We start from the raw sequence: 23,310 nt of genomic DNA on the forward strand, positions 1-23,310 counted from the left end.
CCTTGACCTTTCAGCCACTGATGATGAAATTTTCTAAAAATTCTCTCAATAAAACTCGATTATTGCACCATATGGTGTGTGCCAATGACCTAATTCGTCGCCCTGTCGATAAATAAAGGCTCCCAGCTGTTTGGCCAACCGTCATTGTGGGTGAAAGTCTAAGGTGAACATTTGGAAGAGAGGGTTTGTGAAAATTTTACTTTCAAACAGGTTTTTCTGCAGTAGGGACTAGGGAGTATACAAGGGGAGTATAAGTAGACTACATACAATACATGTCCTTCATGATGAGGCATTGGTGTTTGTGATTGTACGCGGCTGTCCATATGATTTACACATTTTATCCCTGAGTACTTTTGACACCATATGATGTCTGACTTGTTGTACTAGGCCTACATAGGGCCGATACAGGCCTGTAGTCGCACCATGATATAGACGAATTGGAGGTGGTCGCAAGCACAAACCGCCCATAGCCGTAGAGCCAAAGGCAAAGCAAACAAAAGAGTGAGTCATTAGGCATGTGGTATCCTATCTATTGTTTGTTAGCATTCGACACCAAAATGCCATTCTTGATGTGGTTGGCTGCCTGAAGCAAACGACACTTACACTTACAGTTGCTGAAGTGAAAGTGAGAAGAAAAAATCTTATATCATTTGTTCTGATTTTCTTTCTGTTTCAGTATTAAAGAAAACAAGAATGGATCCTCCAGGTTATTACTACAACCAAAACCAGATGTTGTATGCCGCAGATTATGCACCAGGGTCGTATTATCCTCAAGAACAGTATGCTGACCAAGGCTGCACTTACTACAGTTACAGTGCCGTGCCCCGACAATACTGGGATGGGAGGAACAGAGGGGGAAGGGGACGAGGTCGCATCAGTGGTCAGGGCCAAGGTCAAGGTCGTGAGTTTGGGGGAAATGAGGATTCAGGGGCGTACGCTTATTATGATTATGGACCATATGAAAATGCTACAATTCCTGATGGTGGCCGTGTTGGCAATTATGCTCCGTCGCCGTCGGGCCTAGGTGGTCAGAAAGTTAATCAAAAGAACTCCAGCAGACGCAGTTATCAGAATCAGCGAGCGGAGAGGATGGATGCCCGTGAAATGAGGCAGAGACAGACGAAGGGAACTCCACCACCAGATGTGGGGAAAGCGTCTGAGGAATTGAGTGGTGCGAGTAATATTGACAATTCTGGGAATAAAAACGACAAAATAGAAACTGAGCAGAAGAATGGGGCACGCTCGAAATCAGGGTCCACTTCAAGGGGTAGTTCTGGGAGGGGGGGAAGTAAACAAGGGCCGGGACGCTTTGGCAAAAATCTTAATATTCAGAATGAAAATCGTCCTGATTCTAGAGGTAGTGAAAGTGATAGAAAGGATTTTAGAGACAATAGTTATTCTCAGGGTGGTGATGCTGGGTCCAGGGGTGGTAGATCACGACGTGGTAGAAATGTGTCGGATAGAGGGAGCCGGGAAGGGCAGAATGATAAATTGAGAGGTGAAAGGAATCAAGAGGATTATGGCCAAAACCAAGACTTTAAAAGAGAGAGGGGAGGTAGGTCCCGGGGATACAAAAATGATCGTTCTGGGAATCGAGATCAGTATTCTTGGAATGCATATTGTAGTTCCAGAGAAGATTTTGCTCAAAATGACTTTGAAAAGTCTGCGGACACGAAGAAAAAAGGGCCAGTTTCAGATGATGTGCGCATCGCTGGAGTTCGCAAAGGAAGTGCTAAGGTTGGAGATTCAGGAAATTGGCGAGGTGTGGACAAGAAAAATAATGGTGGGGGTTATAGAGTGCACATTGGAGGGCAGAAGGTTACAGCAGAGGAACTGGAGACACAGAGAGGTATGTCTACCAAGTAATACTATAGTAGAAACGTAGATTTCATTTGTATTTTGTGTGAGATTGAGGGTTGATTGCCCGAGGCATTCTGGTAGAACTACAATCATATACTCTACTCTTAATTAGCTAAAATACCATGGGAAATCATTCAGTTTTGCTTGACCTATGTCTGATAGTTTGGTAACTGCTATATTTCAGGTTCCTTGATAGAGCAGCTATGTAACAACAACTACGAATGCATGGTCTGTTATGACCTGATCTATCGTGAGGCGGCAGTCTGGACCTGTAAGGGCTGCTACCATATCTACCATTTGAAGTGCATCAGGAAGTGGGCAAGTAGCTCAGCAGCAGTCGTGGAGGGGGAGGAGGGTGGATGGCGGTGTCCAGCATGTCAGAACGTCTCGCTGAAGTTTCCAGGACAATATTGGTGTTTTTGTGGTAGGTACAACAGTTAACTGTCAACCAGGTACTGTTCTGGAGGTAGCTATTTTATTTTCACAATTTGGGAGGCAAACGCAAACATCAAACGCAAAAATTTCAACTCCATTCCATTAACCATAACATTTTACAACATTACGACCTCAAAAAGACGAAGTTGAACTTGCCTCCTTTGCTTCTTTAGGTAAAATCCGAGACCCTCTCTACAACCGTTATGAGACGCCCCATAGCTGCGGAGAGATGTGTGGAAAGACTAGGGACAACAACTGCCCACATCCATGTAACATGTAAGTTGAGTTCTCTTCTAAGGAGAGAAATTTACATTGGTCTTGAAGATCACTCGGGGTTGTGGTAATTTTTCAACAAGTTGACTGTAAGAATTGAAGTGCTTTGGTGGCCACAGCATTGACTGCGAAATATTCAAGTGCCCATGAGCGGCAAAAACCCTGACACAACTAAGGTTGCAGCGGAGCAGATATTAACACCTTCAGCGCCGAACCACGTAGATCTACGTGTCCCAAACCCCCCTCTTTGAGCTGGTTATCGGAGTCTCATGGACTTCATTGAAGAACTACGCCATCGCCATCTTGAGGGCAAGGTAGGAACTGAAAAGACCAAACGGTTCCTACCGTGCCCTGAAGATGGCGATGGCGTAGTTCAGAACTTTAAATGACTTCATGAAAGAACTACGCCATCGCCATCTTCAGGGCACGGCAGGAAAATGAAACGGTCTTACCAGTTCCTACCGTGCCCTGAAGATGGCGATGGCGTAGTTCTTTCATGAAGTCCATGAGACTCCGATAACCAGCTCAAAGGGGAGGGGGGATTTGGGCCACGTAGGTTCGGCGCTGAAGGTGTGGTGAAGATGTCACTGCCCAATTGTCGACAAGTTCTCATTTGTTCTTCCCCTTTAATTTCAGCCTCTGTCACCCAGGACCTTGCCCGCCTTGTAGCGCCAATGTTGTAAAAGAATGCGACTGTAAACAGTCAAAACAATCCATCAAATGTAGCCAGAGCTTGTCACTGAAGTGTGACGTCGTCTGTGATAAACCTCTAAACTGCGGCAATCACAACTGCCCTCAGGTTTGTCATGGTGGTAATTGCTCAAGTTGCGATGTGGAAATCAAACAAGGTAAGTAAGAACAGTGGTTGAATCAGAACTACTGCAGTGCATTGAAATGGCTCGACCAGTCAAACACAGTTCTGGATCCGAACTGCAAAAAACTGCTTTGGAGTAGGCCATAACTTTTGCTAGGTTGGCCTTTTAGAAGAACCTTTGGCTGGGTTTTCTCAGAGGGTTGCAATTTACAGGCCAGGGTGGCCCAGTCTCACAAAAGTCCCCTATCTAGATGACTGCTATACTTAAAAAGAGAAGTTCTTCATTAGACACGCCTTTCAAAACTAGCTGTTCTACATTTCAGCTTGTCATTGCGGACAGACGGACCGAGTTGTTTTTTGCGGCACTGAAGAGTCCCTCTATTCATCTTACAGTTGTGAACAAGTTTGTAATAAGTGAGTTGACCTCAGAGACGATGTTCTTGATCAGTGTCTTGGGTTACTATTTCTGGTAGATTCTCTTCTGTCAAACTGGCAGAATATAGCATTGTCATGTCCTCGTGCTAGACACCGTATCACTTAACAGACAGGATTGGGCCTGAGGTTGGGCCTTGTGAAAGTTAGTCATTCTGTCTTATGTCTTGTCCAGGAGATCCTGTATGTTAAACTCGATGACAGAGCTTTACACTCTGCATACACATCACACAAATTTTAGTTCATTTTATGATGTCTTGCTTCTGTACACTTAGATAACAGTATTATTTTCTCTTCAGAATTCTTGCCTGTGATAACCACCGTTGTGAAAAAATCTGCCATGATGGGCCATGCGATGTGTGTCAGCTCCATCCTGATGTCGTCACACATTGCCCATGTGGCTCCACAGAGCTTTCAACCATGACTGAGGCTGAGAAGCGTTTGAGCTGTATTGACCCAATACCTGTTTGTGGGCAGACTTGCGGCAAGGAACTACCCTGTGGACCAGAAGGTAAACTTTGTCCCAATTCATTTGTACACTCAACTTTAATTGAATGAAGACTTTTCCCAATGCAGAACAATGTCAAAAACTCATAGCCGAACGAAATCCAACGTTTGCTTGATGTGTATAAATGGCCAGTAGTGTTTCTTGAGAAGAATTCTCGTTTTTGCTTCTTTCAGCGAAACGCCATATATGCCAGCGGCCGTGCCATGAAGGTGACTGCTGTGCCTGTGGTGGTGAGATGCCTGTCACATGTCGCTGTGGGTTCTTCATAAAAGAAGTGCCTTGTGTAGAAGGTGTGCTGTATAACGGTAAGATATTTTGAAGTGTGTCGCTGTTGGTTGACGGTCAACGTGCCAGCTCTCATTCAACTTGATGTGGATACTTCTGTTAGGTCTGTTTCAAGGTGCAGGTAACAATGAACACGGGGCAAAGGGCTGTTTGGTTGCCATTTGCCTTTGTGCGGCCAGTTGAAATGAGAATTGCTAATGTAGGATTCACTTCAGTTATGAGAAGTACAATTATACATGTCTCCATTTCAGATGACAATCCATTACTATGTGATAAACGCTGCAATAAGAAACGCCAGTGCGGCCGCCACAAATGCAACCAAGTCTGCTGCATCGAGAAGGACCATAAGTGTGAACAGATCTGTGGCCGGAAGCTGACATGTGGCCTCCATCGCTGCATGGAGCTGTGTCACCGTGGGAACTGCCATACTTGCTGGGAAGTCAGTAAGTTCATTTTGAGATGTTGATGAGGAGTGTCGGTCAAGCCTCACGGTTTATTGGCTGTCTGGCTCCTGAATGAGTTCACAGATATGGGACGCCCTGTAATAACTCATTCTAACTCCTTTATTCTGCAACCTTTTCATATAGATTGATCACAGTGCAAACATGGCAAGATATCAGCTCGTGCATCCTTCTTTCTCCTGCAGGTTTTGACGAGCTTCACTGCCACTGTGGAACGGAGATCATTTTCCCGCCGGTCCAGTGTGGAACTCGTCCGCCAGAATGTCAACAACTCTGTAAACGACAACAACCGTGCGAACATCCTGTACGCCATACCTGTCATAGCGACGAGGTCTGTCCACCCTGCACGATACTCACCCAGAAGTGGTGTCAGGGAGGCCATGAGGTAAGAGACAATTTGTTGTTTGGAAACACTGATATGGTTTAGATCATTGCAGATCAAATCAAGGTCACCTTGGTCTCGGATTGTTTGACTTCTCATTACCATTAATTTGGTGGCTGGGTTATCTTAAGTTTCTTGTTACTCTCTTTTAGTTGCGTAAAAGCATTGCATGCCACATTACGGAAGTATCATGTGGCCTTCCATGCAATCGGCCCCTGCCCTGTCAGCAGCACAAGTGTCAGCGAACTTGTCACAAGGTATGTATTGATTCTGTTTCTTCTGAATTTTCTCTTGAGAGAGTACTTGTGTGTCACTGCTGTTGAACTTTGGGTTTTACGTCTTTATATTATAGCAGAACTGGTGTAAACAGTAGACCTGATTTTCTACCTGATGCTTTGCAAAGAGCTGTTCTAATTTGGTTTTCTTATATTTCAGGGTCCATGTTATGAAAAAGAAGGTGAAAGATGTACACAGAAGTGCTTGATCCGTAGGGAGGAGTGTGGTCATACTTGTGGAGCCCCATGTCATGTGGGAATGCCTTGTCCAAACGCAGCATGTAAAACTGAGGTGAGGAGCCTCAGCAGATGCAGTCTGGAAGTTCTGTCTTTGGCTGGTGTTTTTGAGATCTAAGGCAGAAGCTGATCGCTACTGTGGAATTCTTTTCTTTCCTGTTGCTGAATGCAAGTGGTATTAGAGAAATGACTCATTTGAGAAACAAGATAAACTCACAGTAACACTATATCAATTTCTAGGAACTTCAGCCCTTGCTTAACACCTTCAGCGCCGAACCTACGTGGCCCAAATCCCCCTCCCCTTTGAGCTGGTTATCGGAGTCTCATTGACTTCATGAAAGAACTACACCGTCGCCATCTTCAGGGCAAGGTAGGAACTGAAAAGACGAGAAGAGGTCTCTCCAGTTCCTATCTTGCCCTGAAGATGGCGATCTTTCATGAAGTCATTGAAGGTTCTGAACTACGCCATCTTCAGGGCAACGAAGGAACGAGAAGAGGTCTTTCCTTCCAGTTCCTGCCTTGCCCTGAAGATGGCGACGGCGTAGTTCTTTCATGAAGTCATTTAAAGGTCTGAACTACGCCATCGCCATCTTCAGGGCAAGGAAGGAACTGAAAAGACGAGAAGAGGTTCTTTCCAGTTCCTGACTTGTCCTGAAGATGGCGATGGCGTAGTTCTTTCATGAAGTAAAGGTCTGAACTACGCCATCGCCATCTTCAGGGCACGGTAGGAACCGTTTGGTCTTTTCAGTTCCTGCCGTGCCCTGAAGATGGCGATGGCGTAGTTCATGAAGTCCATGAGACTGATAACCAAAGGGGGGATTTGGGCCACGTAGATCTACGTGGTTCGGCGCTGAAGGTGTTAAAAGCCAATATTTGCCTACCTCAGATTAGAACTCGAATTGAGTCCAACCTGATGTGTTGCTATAATCTTTCACTCAATCTTTGATTTCTCTTTAGGTTGATCTGAAGTGTCCGTGTGGGAATCGGACAGAGAGGGCGCGGTGTAACCTCGGAGGAGGAGAGGGCGATAAGAATAAACCACAGTAAGTTATTGGACGAGAGCAGGGATAACCTTCTACGGTCTCGTGCAGGTGCTTCTATCTACCTCCAAGCCGGCTGCGATGACTTCCTCAAAGTCTCCACAGATAGGCTTCCAAGTGTTGTGGGGTTGATCTGTGATACCATCATTGTTGATTCCATCAGGGGCTTGCCTTGTTTTGTTGCATCTTGATTTCCTCATTTTGTGGTCAAGCAGTCCAACTTCCCAATCAACACTCAACTTCATCTCTTTATTATACCAGAAGCAACTTATTCTTTCCAGGATGTCGTCATCGGTGTTAGCTGGTCGTATCTTTGGCAGTCAGAGCATTGACATCACGAACCTTAACAAGGCTCCTCAAAGAGAGTAAGTTGACGTGTTTTCTTGAATAGTATTGTGTGCAGATGTTGTACATTCATAGCAGTTTCCAAACATGTCTGATAACAGTTAGACATCACATGACTGAGTCTGTCCTCTGTAGTGTTCAATGAGAGCTTCATATTTCATTTCAGGTTGGAGTGCAATGAGGAGTGTCATAGGATTGAAAGGAACAAACGACTGGCCCTGGCACTGCAGATTTCCAATCCAGAGTTGTCATCTAAACTTGGTCCTCCCAGCTATACACAATTCCTGAAGGAGTTTGCCAAGCTCAACCCGGCGTTTGTTGCGAATGTTGAAAAGGCTTTATCTGACTTGGTCCAGAATGCAAAGCAGGTGAGATATATTATTTGTTGTCTAATTTCTTCCTATACCTCAAGTGCAGTAATTGTTTATTGGTGTTTGAAAAAAACATTTTTGGAGAAATTTTTTTTGAAATTTGAAGAAAAAAAAATTGTGGGGAAAAGTTTTTTAAAAAGAAACATGGCCAAAAAATTGGAAGTTGAGAGAAAAAAAAATGTTGAGGGAAAAATTTTTTTTTCAAGAAATATTGCAAAGAGGTTTCTGATGAATTGAATGTAAAGTAGTCTCATTTCCTTCCAGTCGAAGCAACCTTCACGCAGTCACGCCTTTAAGCCAATGAAACAACAGCAACGACGCCTCATCCATGAATTGGCCGATTTCTATGGATGCACAACCCAGAGTTACGATTATGAACCAAATAAGTCTGTGGTCGCTACGGCTTATAAGTAAGTGATTTAGTGTGGAATATTTTGCCAAGAGGGAGTCCACCTCAGTGTCAACATCATGCTATTTCAGCAAATTTTCTGCGTTACTTCTCTTGATGGTGACTGACAATGTTCATTTCTTTTCAGGGATAAGTGTTGGCTGCCTAGTGCTACACTGACGAAGGTCGTACAACGGGAGGTTCACCCCCTGGCTCCAAGGCCGATACCACTTAACAGTACAGAGAAGCAAGTCAGGTAAATTCAAGTTTGCTTTGAAGTTACTTACCCAAGGTCAGAAGTAATGTGTCCGGTTCATGTCAGGTCAGAAGTAATATGTCGGACATCTTAACTTGAGGCTCCGTACCAATGCCTCATTTGCAGTCACCTGATCATAACTGAAAAGGCTCATCAGATGGACAGTTGCCATGTTCTTTGCTTGTCAATCATTTCAGTCACATCCCTCTTGATCATTTCAGAGCTGCAGCCCGGGCTTCTTCAAAGCAAAGTCTTGATTACCTGTCGTCGTCGGTCAGCCAAGATGACATCACCAAAACAAAACGTGTTGAGAAATCGTTCATTGACTATTTTGAAATGACAGACTGATGGAAGCTCCTAAGCCATGTTTGTGCTAACCCATTGTTGTGGCTAATGGAAAACGAGCTAGCAGATAACTAGACTGCCCATAAGGACTGAGAAGGGCCAGGAATGGATGTTCAAGCTTTGTTCTAGGATATGGGAAGTACTCTGGCACTTCTTCTGCATGGAGCTGTTCATATCAGTTGATTGTAAGGGCCCAAAACAAGTGACAAGGACCTTAGGGGTACTTCTGATTAAAGGCCTAGATTGTACCTTGAAGGCTGGCCCTAGATTGTACCTTGAAGCCTGGCCCACTAAGGAAAGTATCCCAAGCAACAATTTTTTCTGATGTGCCCAGCGAAAGACCATTCTAATAGTTAATGCTAAAACGAAGTGGAAATGAGTTTTGTGTCGGGACGAGGCTGTGTTGTCTTTTTGAATATGTGCTTGAATTTAATGTATGTGCTGTATAGCACCATTGTGGAACTACTTATCATGAAGACTGCTAGCCTAATGAATCCTGGAGATTTTTTGACGGATTTGATTTACATAGTATGCGTTAGCATAACTTTTGTTCAAACTGTTATGAATTACTTCGAGAATTATGCAATTATCATTATTGTGAATTGTTTCAAATTGTTTGCATGAAGTGTAAATATTTCAGTTACAAAATATGTCGGTAATGGTAAAGTGTACCACTCAAGTTTGTCAGAGTTCGCTTGGAAGCCAAATAATTGTGGTGTTGACTGGCAGAAGAAAAGTTATGTTTGACTTGAATACGTAACGATATGATAATTGATATGTTATTTCAAGAATATGGTTGGTATTGACCATATTTAATCAGAGGAGATTGTCTGTACATAGAATCGCTTGTGAAACTATTAGATTATATATTTTTTGATACGAGCTTAGTTGTTGCGGTAGAAATCATACTTGGGTTGGATAGCTTGGCATGTCTTATCAAACCTCATCAAAATCAATATCATACATCAATTGTTGTGTTACTCGCTCTTGGTATTGAACTTGTGCATTAGTGTCACTTTTGACTCACAATCCACCATTCTGTCGTCAACTAATAAGTGAAATAAAATTGGGTTCATAGTATATTATTTGTAAATTGTTCTTTGCTGTCTTTTCTTTTGGTTTTCCAATATGTTCCAGCAGCAATTCGGGATTTCCAATAAGTTATCGTCCTGAGCTTCAGGACCTTTCACATGGGACAGAAGATGCCTATATATGCTTGTATGGCCTGGAATACACGATTCACAATTACATGAACAAAGAACACCAAAAACCAATTCAATAATCATGCTGTTGTTAGAATATCAGCTTTTTCAAGTGAGGAAATCTTTTCACAATTTGCTGGTGGTGGTTGGCAATGAAGACATCAAGGCTCACTCCAGATATTTACCCCTTACACCCTGTGGCGAGGTTAGTGCCAACTCATCTCACCCAGGCGTTGCTGGTGAAAACTTGCGCAGTGAGGGGATTTTTATTCAGGAGCACTACCTCATGCTGGAGGTTAGGCCTAAGCTGTATGACTGAAGAGAAGAAATGAGCTCTAAAGGCCAATGTATACCCGTTAACAGTGGTCTACAAGGTTATAATTACAGTCAAAATGTATGTCCACTTCCATTCCGAGAGACAGCCGAGAAGCAAGGCGAATACATATTTAGTCATACATTTTCACGACAATAACAACTAAAAAGTGCCCGCAATCCAAGATGGCGACTTGGCAACAGGACGCACAAAGTCATGAAATTTGACAACACCATGATTTTGGTAAAATATCCACATTCTAAGGGCGAATTCGCCAATAAACAGAGTGGTTTCGTATTATTGATGAAAATACATCAGTCTGACGTGTTTTGGCCACAGACGGGACTCGAATTCGTCTTGAAATCGAGTGTTTTTGAGTGCAATTTTGAGTGTTTTGGTATAGCTCGCATACAATACTACATGGCCTACAGCAATGCACTAGCCTATCTATTACTATCTAAAGCTTAGGCCTGTATTATGTTTTTTCTGTGCATGAAAATACTCAACTGAAAATTTTCCCAGCAATTTTAGGCTCTTTCAGTCTTTGTACAGTCTACCCACTAGCCTACCGGTGGTGCCATTTTTGTAATTTGTTAGGCCTGCCCTACCTAGGCCTACTGAAAGTGAAATGGACTAAAATTAGTTTTTGTTTTGTTCCAGTTTTAATTGAAGTAACTCAACCAGAAACATGGCTGCAGAAGTTGGCAGCATGAGTCAACTCCCAGATATCATCGAAGGGAAGGGCTTGCTGTCTCCGAGGAATTCAACGTCTTCACTCACCAAGCCAAGCAGACCGCCATCATGTCAAGAACAGGCTGCGCTGTGGGCAATCGAAATCCGCCAGGTCCTCGATGATCAGATGCGAGTCTCATTGATGGAGGTGTTGGATGAAGACGTTGAGAGACTGAAACAGGAATTGGTTGCCCTTTTTATTGTGGCTCTACAACAGGATAGGTGAATTTATAGTTTATATTGTTGCTGAATTTACTCTGCGCAAAATTTTAGCTACATCTAGTGAAGACTACAAATTGTAGAAAAGATATTTGGCCTAGTTTCTATCCTAATTACCAAGTGTACTGAGGACGATTAGGAAAAAGAGTTCATCGTTAAATTTTAGGCTCTCAACTTCCAGTGAGACCTTTATGCACATCGGCTACCTTCATCATAGACGTCTTTTCTGTTCCATCTGTGGTAATGTGGCTATTCTATTTTTCAGTCGACCGTCTTGGCAACTCTTGAGAGAGGTGATCAATATCTTAATACCATACAGAGAATTATTACAAGGCAAACCTGATGTAAGTAAATTTCTTCGGTCTTAACAGCATGGGCTCACTGAGTCGGTGGTACATATTTGCTATCGCTGCTGTTTATAGTTTTGTGCCAATTATCTCCTCCATCCACCCTTCCAATTCTCTACTTGAAAAAGTATTTTATTTGTTTAGATGTGTCACTATTTGGAACGAGTCATCCACCACATCAACGTCCACCATGACAGATTAAAAGACATCCGCATTGTCGACGCTATGAAGAAGGTATTCCCGCAGGAGGTGAAGAAGATTACACAATTAGGGAAAGGTCCCGCAAGGAATTACACTGCACCACTTCAGCCACGCCACAGTACCCAGTTACCCACCGAGAAGTCAACCATAGGGGTCAGGACACCCAGGATTATGTACCCTGAGGGGCAGGACCCATTCAGAATGGAATTGCCAGTGAGTGTTGTTTAATCAACCCCCTTTCGATTTTCATGGGATGGCATGTTGAGTTCACATGATCTCTGACTGGCACTGATCCCTCTCACTCCATGTAATACTAAGAAGACCAATCTTCTGTGCTGCTATTTACAGTTGCCTCAGGTGTAAAATTAAGGTGAGGCTATGGCACTGCCAACCTTGGCCCCGAAAGGGCGACTGGTCTCGGTTCCAAAGTATGGACTACCTTTGGAATTTGACTTTTCAACTATTTTTACAGCTCAATGAGTCAAAAATCAAGCCAAAAGCCCTGACGTTCAGAGACCTGAGAGCCTCACTACCTGCTGTGGCAAAGGAAACTGCCAACCGTGAGTCGATCTGGGGACACAGTCTTGGTCTGACCGCCCAGGCGCTGAGCACAGACCTCCTGGAGGAAATGATCAGGCAGGGAGAGAGCAGACGAACAAGAAAATCAGACGCGATGTCGGTGATCTCTGAGGAAAAGCTTGGAGAGGAGGTGGCTGAGAGTGAAGCACCACAAGAGGTATGATATCTCTCTAGAAATAGGACAACATCTATATTTAGCTCAGGTGCTTTTATGATTATAGTTTACTTTGACATTCTGAATGAGGCAGGTAATAATCAAATGGGTTTCCAATAGCAGATCATGTTTTTTCTTTCACTTTTCACATTTTCTTCCTTTTCCTTATGTAAAACTCACATTTACTTTTGCCAGAGAGGGTCAGAAATGGTTTGATTTCCTCATTAACGGTTTTCTTCCAGGTGCACCACACTCGTTCAATGACAGGACGAGAAGCTGTTGAATACTTCACGAGATGCTACCACACTGGCAAGATTCGATTCATGTACTTCAACATCGCCCCGAACCGACACTACTGCCCCTATGACCTTTGCTCAACTCAAAAACACAAGGCCAAACCGGAACATTATGTCTTCTCAACTTTCGGCGTGTTGCATGTGCACCCAGATACCCAATCTGAGAGTATGTCGTTGACAGACTGGCAGAGGGAGGCTGTGCTATGGGAGGCAACGTCTAATGTTCCTTTCTTTAAGGACTATCTGAAGATGAAGATGTTTAGAAGGTGAGTGAGAAGTCGTATAAACTGTTGGCAGTATCTGTTCAAGGAAATCACTGTCCTTATCATTACAGCTTTCTGGTCCCTCAGTATCTTTATTGTAATGGAAGTCAACTTTGCAAAATACCGTTATTTCATATTTTCTTGCACAAGACGCTCACTGATACTGTCCCTGACCCCACTTCAATAGATGTGTGGTCGTCTGCTCGGATCTTTCATCTCCTTTTGACATAAGCAACTCACTTGGATCAACTCCATGCTTGCTAAACTAATACTAATGCATGTTATCTTATCTACTATAGGTGGAAAGAGAACATTGACTACAAACGATTCCTGAAGACAGTTGATAATCTGTCTGTGCAGCTTCTGGCCAGCGTACCGCTCTTTGGAGTCGGTCTCATCCAGTTGTCAAGGTAAGTAGATATACGTCTTTGCAATCTTACATAAACATGTCTCGGACCTGAGGTACCTCCGCCTAGGTTCCAGCCAATCTTACAATCACTCACTTGGTTTGCAATTTGCTGAGTCCCAGTCTCCTGCTGGTGTAGAGTCTTGCTGGAATTAATCATTGTTTAACCTTTCAGAATTCTCCAAGAGCTACTGACACTGAAATTCCTGCCAATAGAAACCACCAAAATGTACGAATTAGGAGACTTTGAGAACATTGTGACGTACAAGACAAATCAGGCTGAGAAAGTCCTGGAAAAGTTCTATCGATATTCCCGTCTTATCCTTGATACCACTGTTGCTGAGTGCCATAAGAAGCTGAGGTATTGTGAAGCCCAGGTGCAACACAAAACTGTCTTGTAAGTAATTACTCTTCATTCTTATCCCTGTAATCTTCTGCAGACCAAGCCTGAGTATGATGTGGGCTTTTGAATGGTTGGAAATCAGATCCAGGATATTGTTATGCTCACTTTACCATGATTATCTGACTTTTTTCGGATTGTCTTTTAGTGGCATTTGCATCTGAACTCTTTAATTGAACTTTTTCATTTCGACCGCACAGCTCGAAAGATTCCCTCCATATCCAAAGGGTAAAGAAGGAACAGCGAGAGGATAATCTAAAGAAAGCTAAGGAAGAAATGGCCCGTCTCCCAGACATGATGAAACTCGTCCACCAGATTGTCCTATCTCATCTCGTCCAGATTGCCCGCTCGAATACGGAGTTGTTTGTCGGGGACGTCATGAGGATTGGACAGGTGGCACAGCGTGAGGGATTGTTCAAGGTTCATCTCGTCTTCAATGAAATGAGTGAGTTGTTTTCTTAGCACTTTTTGGTACTAACTGATCTAAGTGGCTCCCAGGGATAGGACGTTCGAAACCATGTTAGCTTTTAAGAGAGTTGTTAAGTCTTAACCATAAGGAAAATGCCATAGGGATAGCATGAATTTTGTTTTTCTGAATAGCAAGGCCCTGAACTGGAGACAAGACAAAGTGACTGATCTTCTTGTCTCCCTGTTGTAAACGGCGTTGTGTTTGATTTTCAGATTCCCTAACCATCAATCCAGACAAGGGCAAATTCTCGCGCTCCTTGTCAAAGGCTTTGGAGGAGATTCCGATGATTCTGTGTGAGGCTGCCGAGGTCATCACGGACGAAAATCGCCAAGACGTTGGCCGAAAGTCTCGATCCTTGTGAGTAAATATTCAGTTGAATATGAAATTTGAGTCTACCTAATAACAGTTTTGATGAATTGTCAATCAAGTGACAGTTAAATTTCTAGTTTGCTTACTATTGGATACACTATTTCGATCACATTGGTCTATAATTAGTTGGTTAGACCCTTGTTTATTGACCCAAATGTGGTTTCAATTCGTGAAAATATCAGGTTTGCAAAAATGAAGGGGAATACAGTTTCTAATACTGCTCAGTGATGAAAACTGAAAATGAAAGTTTCATATGACTTAATGTACCCGTGTTTATCCGTCATTATCCTAGTCACTAATAACCAAAGTTTCTATTTGAATGCTTTGCAGTAGACGCAACAGGTAAGATGATGTGCTGTGTGATTATGTAGCTTGGTCGATTTGTCATGAATGTCTTATAGTTAGTAGTGTCTGAGGTTATAGTACCTGTCACTGTGTGCCTGTGCCAGTCTCCACCTTTGGCTTTATTGTAGTTCTGTCCAAGTTCAATCAAGTTGTTCTGTCTATTATGTATTATGTACATTGTCTGTGTGTATGTGGGAGTGGGTTAATTGTTTAGATTAAAGACTATTCTCCAAGTGGGAAGGATATTCTCACTGCCAGTACTGACTTCGATATCGCTGTGTGGTCGCAAATCTGGCAAAGGGGCGTGATGATGTCTAAATCAACACATCAATAGCGATTGTTCATTCACAAAACCCTTGACGTCACAGGTATCATCATGCCAGAGCCCTTGATAAATAGCCTAATTTGATTCATGTTTACATTTGAGACCACTGGCTTTAACATATCACTTGACCAACTTTCATACCCTAGTGACAGCCAGCATCACCTAGCAGGGTGCCTGTATGCCATTGCAGGCTATTACAATGGAGAGTTCCTTAATAAAACGTCGTCTTATTAGCCTACTTGACACTTTTGACCGTTCTCCCCCAGGCTGTCGACTCCCTCCACAAAGAAGGAAGACCTCGGTCCTCTTAGTGACACGACCAGACGGACAGCCCTTGTACCACAGGAGGAGGAACGATCACAGGAGATGTGGGACAGCATGACGGAAGGTGATGCTGACTTTGATACGGAGTCGGGTTGGAATACACCAAGTGATGTCAGGCTTGAGACTCCAAAATTCGATGATGGTGAGGATGATTTTTCCATTCCTTTTTCGAGCAAATGGCCAGAGCAGATCCCACACTTAATCAGTTGATTAGCCTGCTGTTTGGCCATCTGGTCAGGCATACCTTTCATTCAGGTCCTTATGAATGGCAAAACTGCAAAGTAACTTTTCTACTGCCATTCAATTTCAGTCTACGACCGAGGTAGCCAAGATGGCGAGTTTGGCATAGCGACGCCGGACCTCGTCATAAGATATGAGCCTAACGATTCTGAACGCTCTGACCAAGTCAACCTGACCACTTTGATTCAACCTCTGTCCCAGGAGAACCTTGAGGAAAAGCTCAAGTTAGAGTAAGTCAGTTATTCAAAGTAGGAGGAAGTCAAAAGCTTGTCATGTTTCTAAATTGGAACGTTTGCTTGACCTGGTATAGTAAGGCACCAGCTACATAGAATCTGGGTTTTATGCCTCATTCAAAAGACATGGCAATTGCAATAAAGTGATTGGCCTAATGCCACAATCAACCTGTCGTAGTTGAGTACATCATTCCCAACTTGTTTGGAGTCCCAAAACCAGCTGTTGGATTCCTGAAGCCTTGACTACTAGACCACCCTTTGGAAATGAGAATCTTCTCTTGCAGCAAAGACTACAAGAAGGCCCTGAAGATCCAAGAGGAACTGATGCATGAGTCCCTGCTCGAGATCGACCAGTACTGTGAAGACAACGGCTGGCTAATCGAGATATACCAGTTCTGTAGTCAGTGGTCCGACAAGACTGTGGTTGAGTATAGGAATGTCGCAGCCTTCAATATCGAGGTACGGAGGGTTCTTCATCTCATTCTTGTGCAGATCCTTTAGGCCAGGTCTTTGTGCATTAGACGTCTGACGGACAACAATCTTGAAGGATTCGGTGCAAAGGCTGTTTTACTTGTCCTCTGGGTCACTGATTAAAAGTTAGGTGTGGAGTGTTCAAAACACCTGCAGTGGCTGTGGTTGATGATACAGTGTATATTGATAGGTGGCTTTAGTTTTTTTCAAACTTGTAACACTTCTAAACCTTCAACTTTCAGCAAAAACTGACGGAGATCCGCCAGTGGATTGAGCGTGTTCGGAACTTTGATCTCAACTTTAAGACAACCAATGGTATCTTCTTTGTTAACTGCTGCGGCGTCCATGATCTTCTTGTGCCTAAGTTGAATCACATTTACAAGGAGATGGTGACTTTCATTGCACGGGAGGCACGGAAACTCGCTCAGGGATTTGTGGACGAGATGAACAGTATCATAAAGGTTAGCATCTCGACTGCCTCATATTGTCAGTCAAGTTATCTTCTGCACTTCTTCCAATATTTTTAGGACTGTGAAACACATTGATGTTTATGGACGATCCCGTAGTTATCTGGGTTACTGCATTCAACTGACTATTTTACCAAATTTTGAAAATCTACAATTCCAGAATCTGCAGAATAAAGACACAGCCCTTGACAAGTTCGCTAAATACTCCAAGAATGTTCACGAGTACAAGAAAAACATGATCTCTTACCAGCAGAGGAGCGATTACATCAAGTCATTATTCGAGGTGGGTAGATCACCAAGTTGTCTTACAAAGATGCCAGGGCGGTGACCATCACACTGGTTTTCAACATCTGACATTGGCTTTCTGTTGACAATTTTTGGGAGGCCTTTTTGCGATATGAAGGCAGAGTACCCAGAGAGAAACTTAGCTGTTGTGACAATTTCTGCCTAACTTGAGTTATGTGCAACTTGGGCCAAGGATTGAACCCGGATCCAATAGATAGCAGGTCCATAGCAGTTCTGGGCTTACGGATGAAAGTGTTGCTCACTAATCATATTTTCCCCAACTGCAGGTTATCCGCATGTGCTATCGCCAGCTGAAGCCAGAGGAGGAGAAGTTAGAGGAACAGGTGCAGTCACGCTGGGAGGCCTTCCTCTTCCATATCCAGGACGCCAATGAGTTCCTGAGCATACAGACGCCTCTCGTCACGGCAAAACTTGAGGACACTTACAAGGTAAGTTCACAGTTTTGCGGGAAATTTGTGATGATATTTCTGAAAGTGAAAAATGTTTTGTCAGTACTTCTTCAGGAAGTAGTGTACCGGGTAAGAAGTTTTTTACACGAATATCAGCCGTAGTTTTGACGGTTCCCTATTGTCTGAAAATACTTAGTGTATGCTGTGGTTCATCCTGGTGATAAATTTGGGGTACTGCCCTAAACCTTGATTACATGTTCTCAAATTTGCTTTGGTATTTCATAAAATGCAGGACTGATGTTGCACACTGTTTGAAGGTAATTTGTGTTCTAATATTCGATTTTTAATAAGTCACTTGAACAAAATATTGTACCAGAATGTCACTTGTAAATGTATGTATTCACATATCATTGCTGTTATAAATTGTCAAAATATTTTCAAATTTGTGTGGTGTACTGACTTGGTCTATTCATAAGAGCATGTATGTAGTAGCATGAAGTGTAAGATGTCAGACATATCTCACACTGTATCAGTTGAATTAAGTCTATGGATATTTCGTTAGAGCTCCCTTTTTTACTCATGATGAATTTATTGTATAAACGTTACTCTAAAGATCAGGTTTGGCCTCTCATTGACAGAGTCCTCACGCCCAAAATTAGGCCTGAGTTCATTAGACCTACTAAAATCATGGCTTCTGACTTCAGCTGGTTAATTCAATTGATACAATATGTCACTGCATGTATTTGAAGAAATATTCATGTTACCATATTAGTTGTTACCATAGCATGAGAGATCTCATCATCAGACTTTTAGCTTCAGAAGCGTCGTACTACTATGAGACGACAATCGCGAGCGATGAGTCTGGTCGCCATGTTAAATCGTACCGTTCAACAGTCTGCCATGATGGCACGTAATGTTTCTGTCTTTCATTAGTCAAATCGGTGGCGGCAGATTTTGCCTGTTAGCGAGTCGAATGGGGCATTTAGAAAAGTATGTCTTCACCTTACTATTTTGCTTCTTTTCAACTTCCTTTTTTGATCTTGTATATCTCTAACTTTCTTATTTCCAATTTTGTTTCAACTTGTGCCCACCATGCTGAGGTGTTGATTCAAAGTCCTCAAAGGAGTACATGATACCAGTACTCAATCTTTTTTCTCTTACATTTTGCTTTCTTTTCAGTGTAGGCCTACAATCTTTCATTCTCTTGTAGTAGTATTTCACTTTATGATTATGTTCTCTTCACCTCTTCTCTTCTCCTCTGTTTTCGTCCTTCCCTTTCTGAAGAAACGTGTTGACAATCAGATGAAGGGTAGACCCCCTGTCATGACGGGGCTGCGTAGGTTTTCTGTGGTGGCGGAGGGCATCAAGCAGAATATCCGCAACAAGAACGTGATGTCAGAAAACACGCTTCCAGCAGTTGCAAAAACGGCATTAGAAATGATGAAGAATCCGAGTGATGTCATGGTATTGACAAGAATGCTTTTTAGTCACTTTCATTTTGTGCTTGCCAGAATCAGTTTGCATGAAAATCTCTTGTATAATGTAGACATTCATGTTTACCAAGAATAGTATCAGATTTAGGAGCGGATCCAGAAATTTGGTAAAGGGGGTGCAGCCCCGCCGAGAGAGATGACCGATGCTGGGAAGCATGTTGCACCTGAAATAGACCGAGAAATTGATTCAAAATGATTCTGGCAAAACAAACTTAAGTGGTCTTATATCCCTGCTTGCTTTCGGTGGCAGACAACGCATTCACAACAAATGCATTAAGCCATTTGGGAAAATTAGGGTTTAACATAGCTTCTGCTGTATTTGTTATGCTTTGACTAAACATTTAGATTTGTTTTCAGTTTTTAACATCGCTTCTTTTTAATAGCAAAATTCAGCGATAATTGCCAATTTTCCAGTTTTCCGAACGTTTTCAATACAGTTTCCTTGTTATGTGTATACCTTCAGGTTTGAGAGATCGTCAAAAATACTAAGTTGTCATCTTTAGAAGCAAAGCACTGCATCTACCTCAATCACCTAGATTGTATAAACTAGTTAAACGCTTGCAAGAATCACACAGTGTAACCTGGCCTCTGATTCACCTACCCTCCCTGTGCTTCATTGTCAATCTCAGAAAAAACTTGGTCTAGAACTGCTAAGACGAATAACAGAGTATTATTTGATGGTGCTCCTAAAGCTACTTTCCTATCTTGGCATTGTGAAGTCAGAGTAAATCCATGAGCCAGATGAGGCTTTAAAAACGATGTTAGGATCTCATTTCTCCGCGGAAATTTCATTTCACACTTGCGTCATTTGCAGAAACTTGAAGAGGAAGCCAATCGTCTTTGCATTGAAGCTACAACTGGGAAATATCTCGATCCAAAAAGTGAAGCATTGCCACTGCTCAAGAGACTAAAAGAGGTAAGGAAATTCGTGCGTTTGGTGCCCCCCCCTCCTTGGATCCGAGATGAAATTCAATCGGCCAATCTTCAGACATTGCTGCCATGTTGTTTGAATTTTTCAGATCCTACAAAGATTCTACCGGGTAAAAAGTGAACTGTTGGACATCGGCCATTATAAGGAGGACATCACGGGAGAATCGTACGACACTAGCTACCTCCGGGAGCTGCAGTCGAAGATCGAGGTACGGAACGAGCTATGGAAGTACCTGGATGTCAGCGTCAACGCCATCAAGGACTGGAAGAAGGTCCTTTTCAAAAAGGTTGGTTTGTTATAGTGTCTTGGTGATAATGACTAATGTATATATCGCTGGGGTTTGAGTTTGTCCCAATTCTTTGGCATTCAGGATCACAGCCACAATTTTTAGAATGTCACATGTTTAAGGTCACTTGGTCCATCTGGTAAAGATTTGTGATCTGATCCTAATCTCATGTTAATCTCTGATCCTAATCTCATGTATTCTTTCCAGATGCATGTGAAGAAGGTCTTTGAGAAGATCAACGAATGGCAAGCGGCAGCCGTCCAGATTAAACGACACATTCCAGTGGATGATGCCGTCTTGAAGTTTTTCTATCGTCACCTGCAAGACTTCAAACATGAACTGCCGTTGTTGTATAAACTCTCCAGTGATGCATTGAAGGTAATATTGACATGTTATATGTATTCTTTTACCGTTAAAAGGGACTGCTTTCCAAAATGTTGATGGTTTTGCTTCATGCCAACTACTCTGATATTATCATCCTAACCAACGAAAGCCTCTTTCAGGAAAGACACTGGAAGACCATCTTCATTGGTATGGGAGAGCAGTATGACCCGCACTGGAAGTTCACCGTGGAAGACCTCTTGTCCTACAACCTCGGCCAGCATAGCCTCCTCATCAACACCGTCTACCAAGGCGCGGTGGCCGAGTATGATCTGGAACAGAAACTGAATCGCGTCAAGAAGTATTGGGAAGAGAAGCAGTTTAAACTTGCCAAACATATACCGGATAGTGTCTATGCTCAAGGTAAGATCATTTTTTTCACTTTTTTTTTTCTGCTCAAAATGCAGAAACATCATCAGCCCTAAAAAAATTTGGCTTTGAAAATTTTTCAGAATTTTGAACTTATGAAAAAATTCAACTCTGAAGGATGAAAAAATTTCAACGTCCAAAAAATTTTTTCACATTTTTTTTCTGCTCAAAATGAAGAAACATCATCAGCCCCCCAAAATTTTTGGCTTTATAAATTTTTCAGAATTTTGAATTTTTGGTCGCGTTAACAGGGTTCCACTGTACAGCTGGAAGTTGGCTGAAATCTACCCAGAAATAAGTACCTGAGCAATATGCTATCTACGGCTGCATCAAGCCATTTGAATGTTTACATCTCTCCTTCTCTTACCACCACCTCCTCACGTGTGCCAGTTCAGAGAACAATGTATAATCCTTTCCTGTTCCTTAATTTGCAGAAAAGAAAACTGATTCTCTAATATCGCCTCGCAAGTTAACCAGAGTTGAGAAGTTCCGCCAGGAGAGGACGAAATCTGCAGAGAGCGGTGGCCTCGATTTGAAACGTGACGACTTGTATACATTGATAGAGATCGAAGAACTTAAGTATATGCTGGAGGTGGGTACAACTTGATGGCCTTTGATCTCCTCACTGGGAGTGAGAGTGTGTTGCATTTTGAAACCGACGAAATGGTCAAACTGGATGCTTGATTTTGAGTCATTGGTATCAATTCAGCCTTTTAATCAATTCCTATTTCAATTTATAGGATAGTTCTGTGACTCTCCAGTCCATGCTAGTCTCGCCGTTTCTGGCGGAGCTGCGTCCAGAAGCGGAGCGATGGGATTTCATCGTTCATGAACTAGAGGAGATCATCGACTCATGGCACACATGTCAGAAGAAGGTAAATAATTTTGTATTTTCCGTCAGATTGCTGAAATCCATTCCGGAGGCCTTATCATCAAGACAAAGCTCAAATAAAATGGTTGGCTGGCGATATCGTTAGGAAGTGACACATGGCTCATGAATATGTGACTTTGATGTCTGTGTGATAAATAACGGAGATACAAGCTAAAAACCTAACTACAAATAGTTTTCTTCTTCCCAACAGTGGTTGTACCTTCTGAAGGTATTTGAAGATGCAGACGTCTTTGAGATGTTTGGTAAACACAGCAAGAAGTTCAAGGCTGTCAATAAGAAATTCAAGGTAAGTAAAATAACCTCTTGATTTGAAAGACTACAAGAAATTTTGCCCAAAACAAATTGTGAATAATGTTAATTTTTTTGAAAATTCTCACAAATCACAATATTAAGGGGGTGGAAAATGTGGTGTTTTGTAGACATTCAGCAGACCTCTCAAATTAGTCAAGACAGACTGAAAATGTTATGAACCTTCTTGCTTATCAAATACTTTTGTCTCTCTAGGATTTCATGAGTGCTGTAGCAGACGATCCAAGAGTCCTGTCGGTCGTCACAAAACGTCGCGGCGAGAAAGGTTTCAAGCTCCTCTCTGGCGACGTCCTGAAAAATATGTTCAGTGACCTGATACAAGACCAAGAAGAAGTCCTAAAACATCTTGACAAATTCCTTGACAAGGCTCGCATGGGATTCCCACGCTTGTATTTCCTCAGCGACCAAGAGTTGGTCGATTTGCTCGGGATATCGCGAAGTCCTCAAGCACTTGTGCCTTACGTCCAGAAGTGTTTCCCCGGGATTGAAAACTTGACATTTGCGCTGCCGGAGACCATGGAAGGCATGCACACTGCTTTGGATTTTGCTTTGAATGGTAAGCATGCAGATAATTGGCAACTTGACCTAAAGCCTTAAATCTGACGACTGAAATCATATTCTAAGTTCCTCACAGATTCTCTTGATGAGAGTAGGTAGGCCCAGCTTAATTGCCACAGCTGTCAATTCAACGAGAGACTAATGTCAAGTTTCTTTCAGCACATGTGATGGAAGTGACAGCTTTGCACGGCATCCTGGGAGAAACAGTCCCGCTGACAACGAGGATTGAAGCGATGACGAACGCTCCAAAATGGCTGTCGAAACTGGAGCTGACTATGAAGACCACCATGTCTACAGTACTGCAAGCTTGCGTCCTGGCGAGGCTTGATGAAGG

The 23,310-nt window shown here is 42.7% G+C and overlaps 2 protein-coding genes across 6 annotated transcripts in view; both read left to right on the plus strand.

Annotated features, from left to right (window-relative positions):
• The first annotated feature begins 7 nt into the window (after positions 1 to 7).
• Positions 8 to 9,800, plus strand: LOC135500538 (transcriptional repressor NF-X1-like). 3 transcript variants are annotated; one of them, XM_064792061.1, is made up of 18 exons: positions 8 to 74; positions 677 to 1,849; positions 2,045 to 2,284; positions 2,469 to 2,571; positions 3,205 to 3,416; positions 3,706 to 3,796; positions 4,114 to 4,325; positions 4,496 to 4,627; positions 4,859 to 5,050; positions 5,254 to 5,453; positions 5,603 to 5,707; positions 5,886 to 6,017; positions 6,920 to 7,005; positions 7,284 to 7,367; positions 7,514 to 7,715; positions 7,983 to 8,128; positions 8,255 to 8,362; positions 8,584 to 9,800. In XM_064792061.1, exons 2-18 carry the CDS (start codon positions 694 to 696, stop codon positions 8,708 to 8,710), a joined length of 3,528 nt encoding a protein of 1,175 aa, XP_064648131.1. In that variant the 5' UTR covers positions 8 to 74; positions 677 to 693; the 3' UTR covers positions 8,711 to 9,800. The 3 variants fall into 3 exon arrangements, with proteins under 3 accessions (XP_064648131.1, XP_064648132.1, XP_064648130.1); XM_064792062.1 differs by having other exon boundaries at positions 36 to 163; XM_064792060.1 differs by lacking the exon at positions 8 to 74 and adding an exon at positions 86 to 183.
• Positions 9,801 to 10,403: 603 nt separating this feature from the next.
• Positions 10,404 to 23,310, plus strand: part of LOC135500903 (dynein axonemal heavy chain 6-like) — a 40,681-nt gene continuing 27,774 nt past the window's right edge. For all 3 annotated transcript variants that reach the window (XM_064792621.1, XM_064792622.1, XM_064792623.1), the window contains exons 1-26: positions 10,404 to 10,465; positions 10,883 to 11,176; positions 11,439 to 11,517; positions 11,665 to 11,934; positions 12,194 to 12,457; positions 12,697 to 13,016; positions 13,313 to 13,423; positions 13,595 to 13,816; positions 14,020 to 14,264; positions 14,501 to 14,645; positions 15,594 to 15,793; positions 15,962 to 16,121; positions 16,409 to 16,583; positions 16,838 to 17,056; positions 17,223 to 17,345; positions 17,635 to 17,796; positions 19,042 to 19,221; positions 20,065 to 20,166; positions 20,270 to 20,467; positions 20,675 to 20,845; positions 20,971 to 21,211; positions 21,652 to 21,809; positions 21,958 to 22,092; positions 22,300 to 22,395; positions 22,614 to 22,974; positions 23,136 to 23,309. In XM_064792621.1, coding sequence (XP_064648691.1) covers positions 10,911 to 11,176; positions 11,439 to 11,517; positions 11,665 to 11,934; positions 12,194 to 12,457; positions 12,697 to 13,016; positions 13,313 to 13,423; positions 13,595 to 13,816; positions 14,020 to 14,264; positions 14,501 to 14,645; positions 15,594 to 15,793; positions 15,962 to 16,121; positions 16,409 to 16,583; positions 16,838 to 17,056; positions 17,223 to 17,345; positions 17,635 to 17,796; positions 19,042 to 19,221; positions 20,065 to 20,166; positions 20,270 to 20,467; positions 20,675 to 20,845; positions 20,971 to 21,211; positions 21,652 to 21,809; positions 21,958 to 22,092; positions 22,300 to 22,395; positions 22,614 to 22,974; positions 23,136 to 23,309 — 4,777 coding nt within the window. In that variant the 5' untranslated portion in view covers positions 10,404 to 10,465; positions 10,883 to 10,910. The remainder of the gene's footprint in view (positions 10,466 to 10,882; positions 11,177 to 11,438; positions 11,518 to 11,664; positions 11,935 to 12,193; positions 12,458 to 12,696; positions 13,017 to 13,312; positions 13,424 to 13,594; positions 13,817 to 14,019; positions 14,265 to 14,500; positions 14,646 to 15,593; positions 15,794 to 15,961; positions 16,122 to 16,408; positions 16,584 to 16,837; positions 17,057 to 17,222; positions 17,346 to 17,634; positions 17,797 to 19,041; positions 19,222 to 20,064; positions 20,167 to 20,269; positions 20,468 to 20,674; positions 20,846 to 20,970; positions 21,212 to 21,651; positions 21,810 to 21,957; positions 22,093 to 22,299; positions 22,396 to 22,613; positions 22,975 to 23,135; position 23,310) is intronic.

Source organism: Lineus longissimus, chromosome 16 (assembly GCF_910592395.1).
Source record: "Lineus longissimus chromosome 16, tnLinLong1.2, whole genome shotgun sequence".
NCBI lineage: Eukaryota > Metazoa > Nemertea > Pilidiophora > Heteronemertea > Lineidae > Lineus > Lineus longissimus.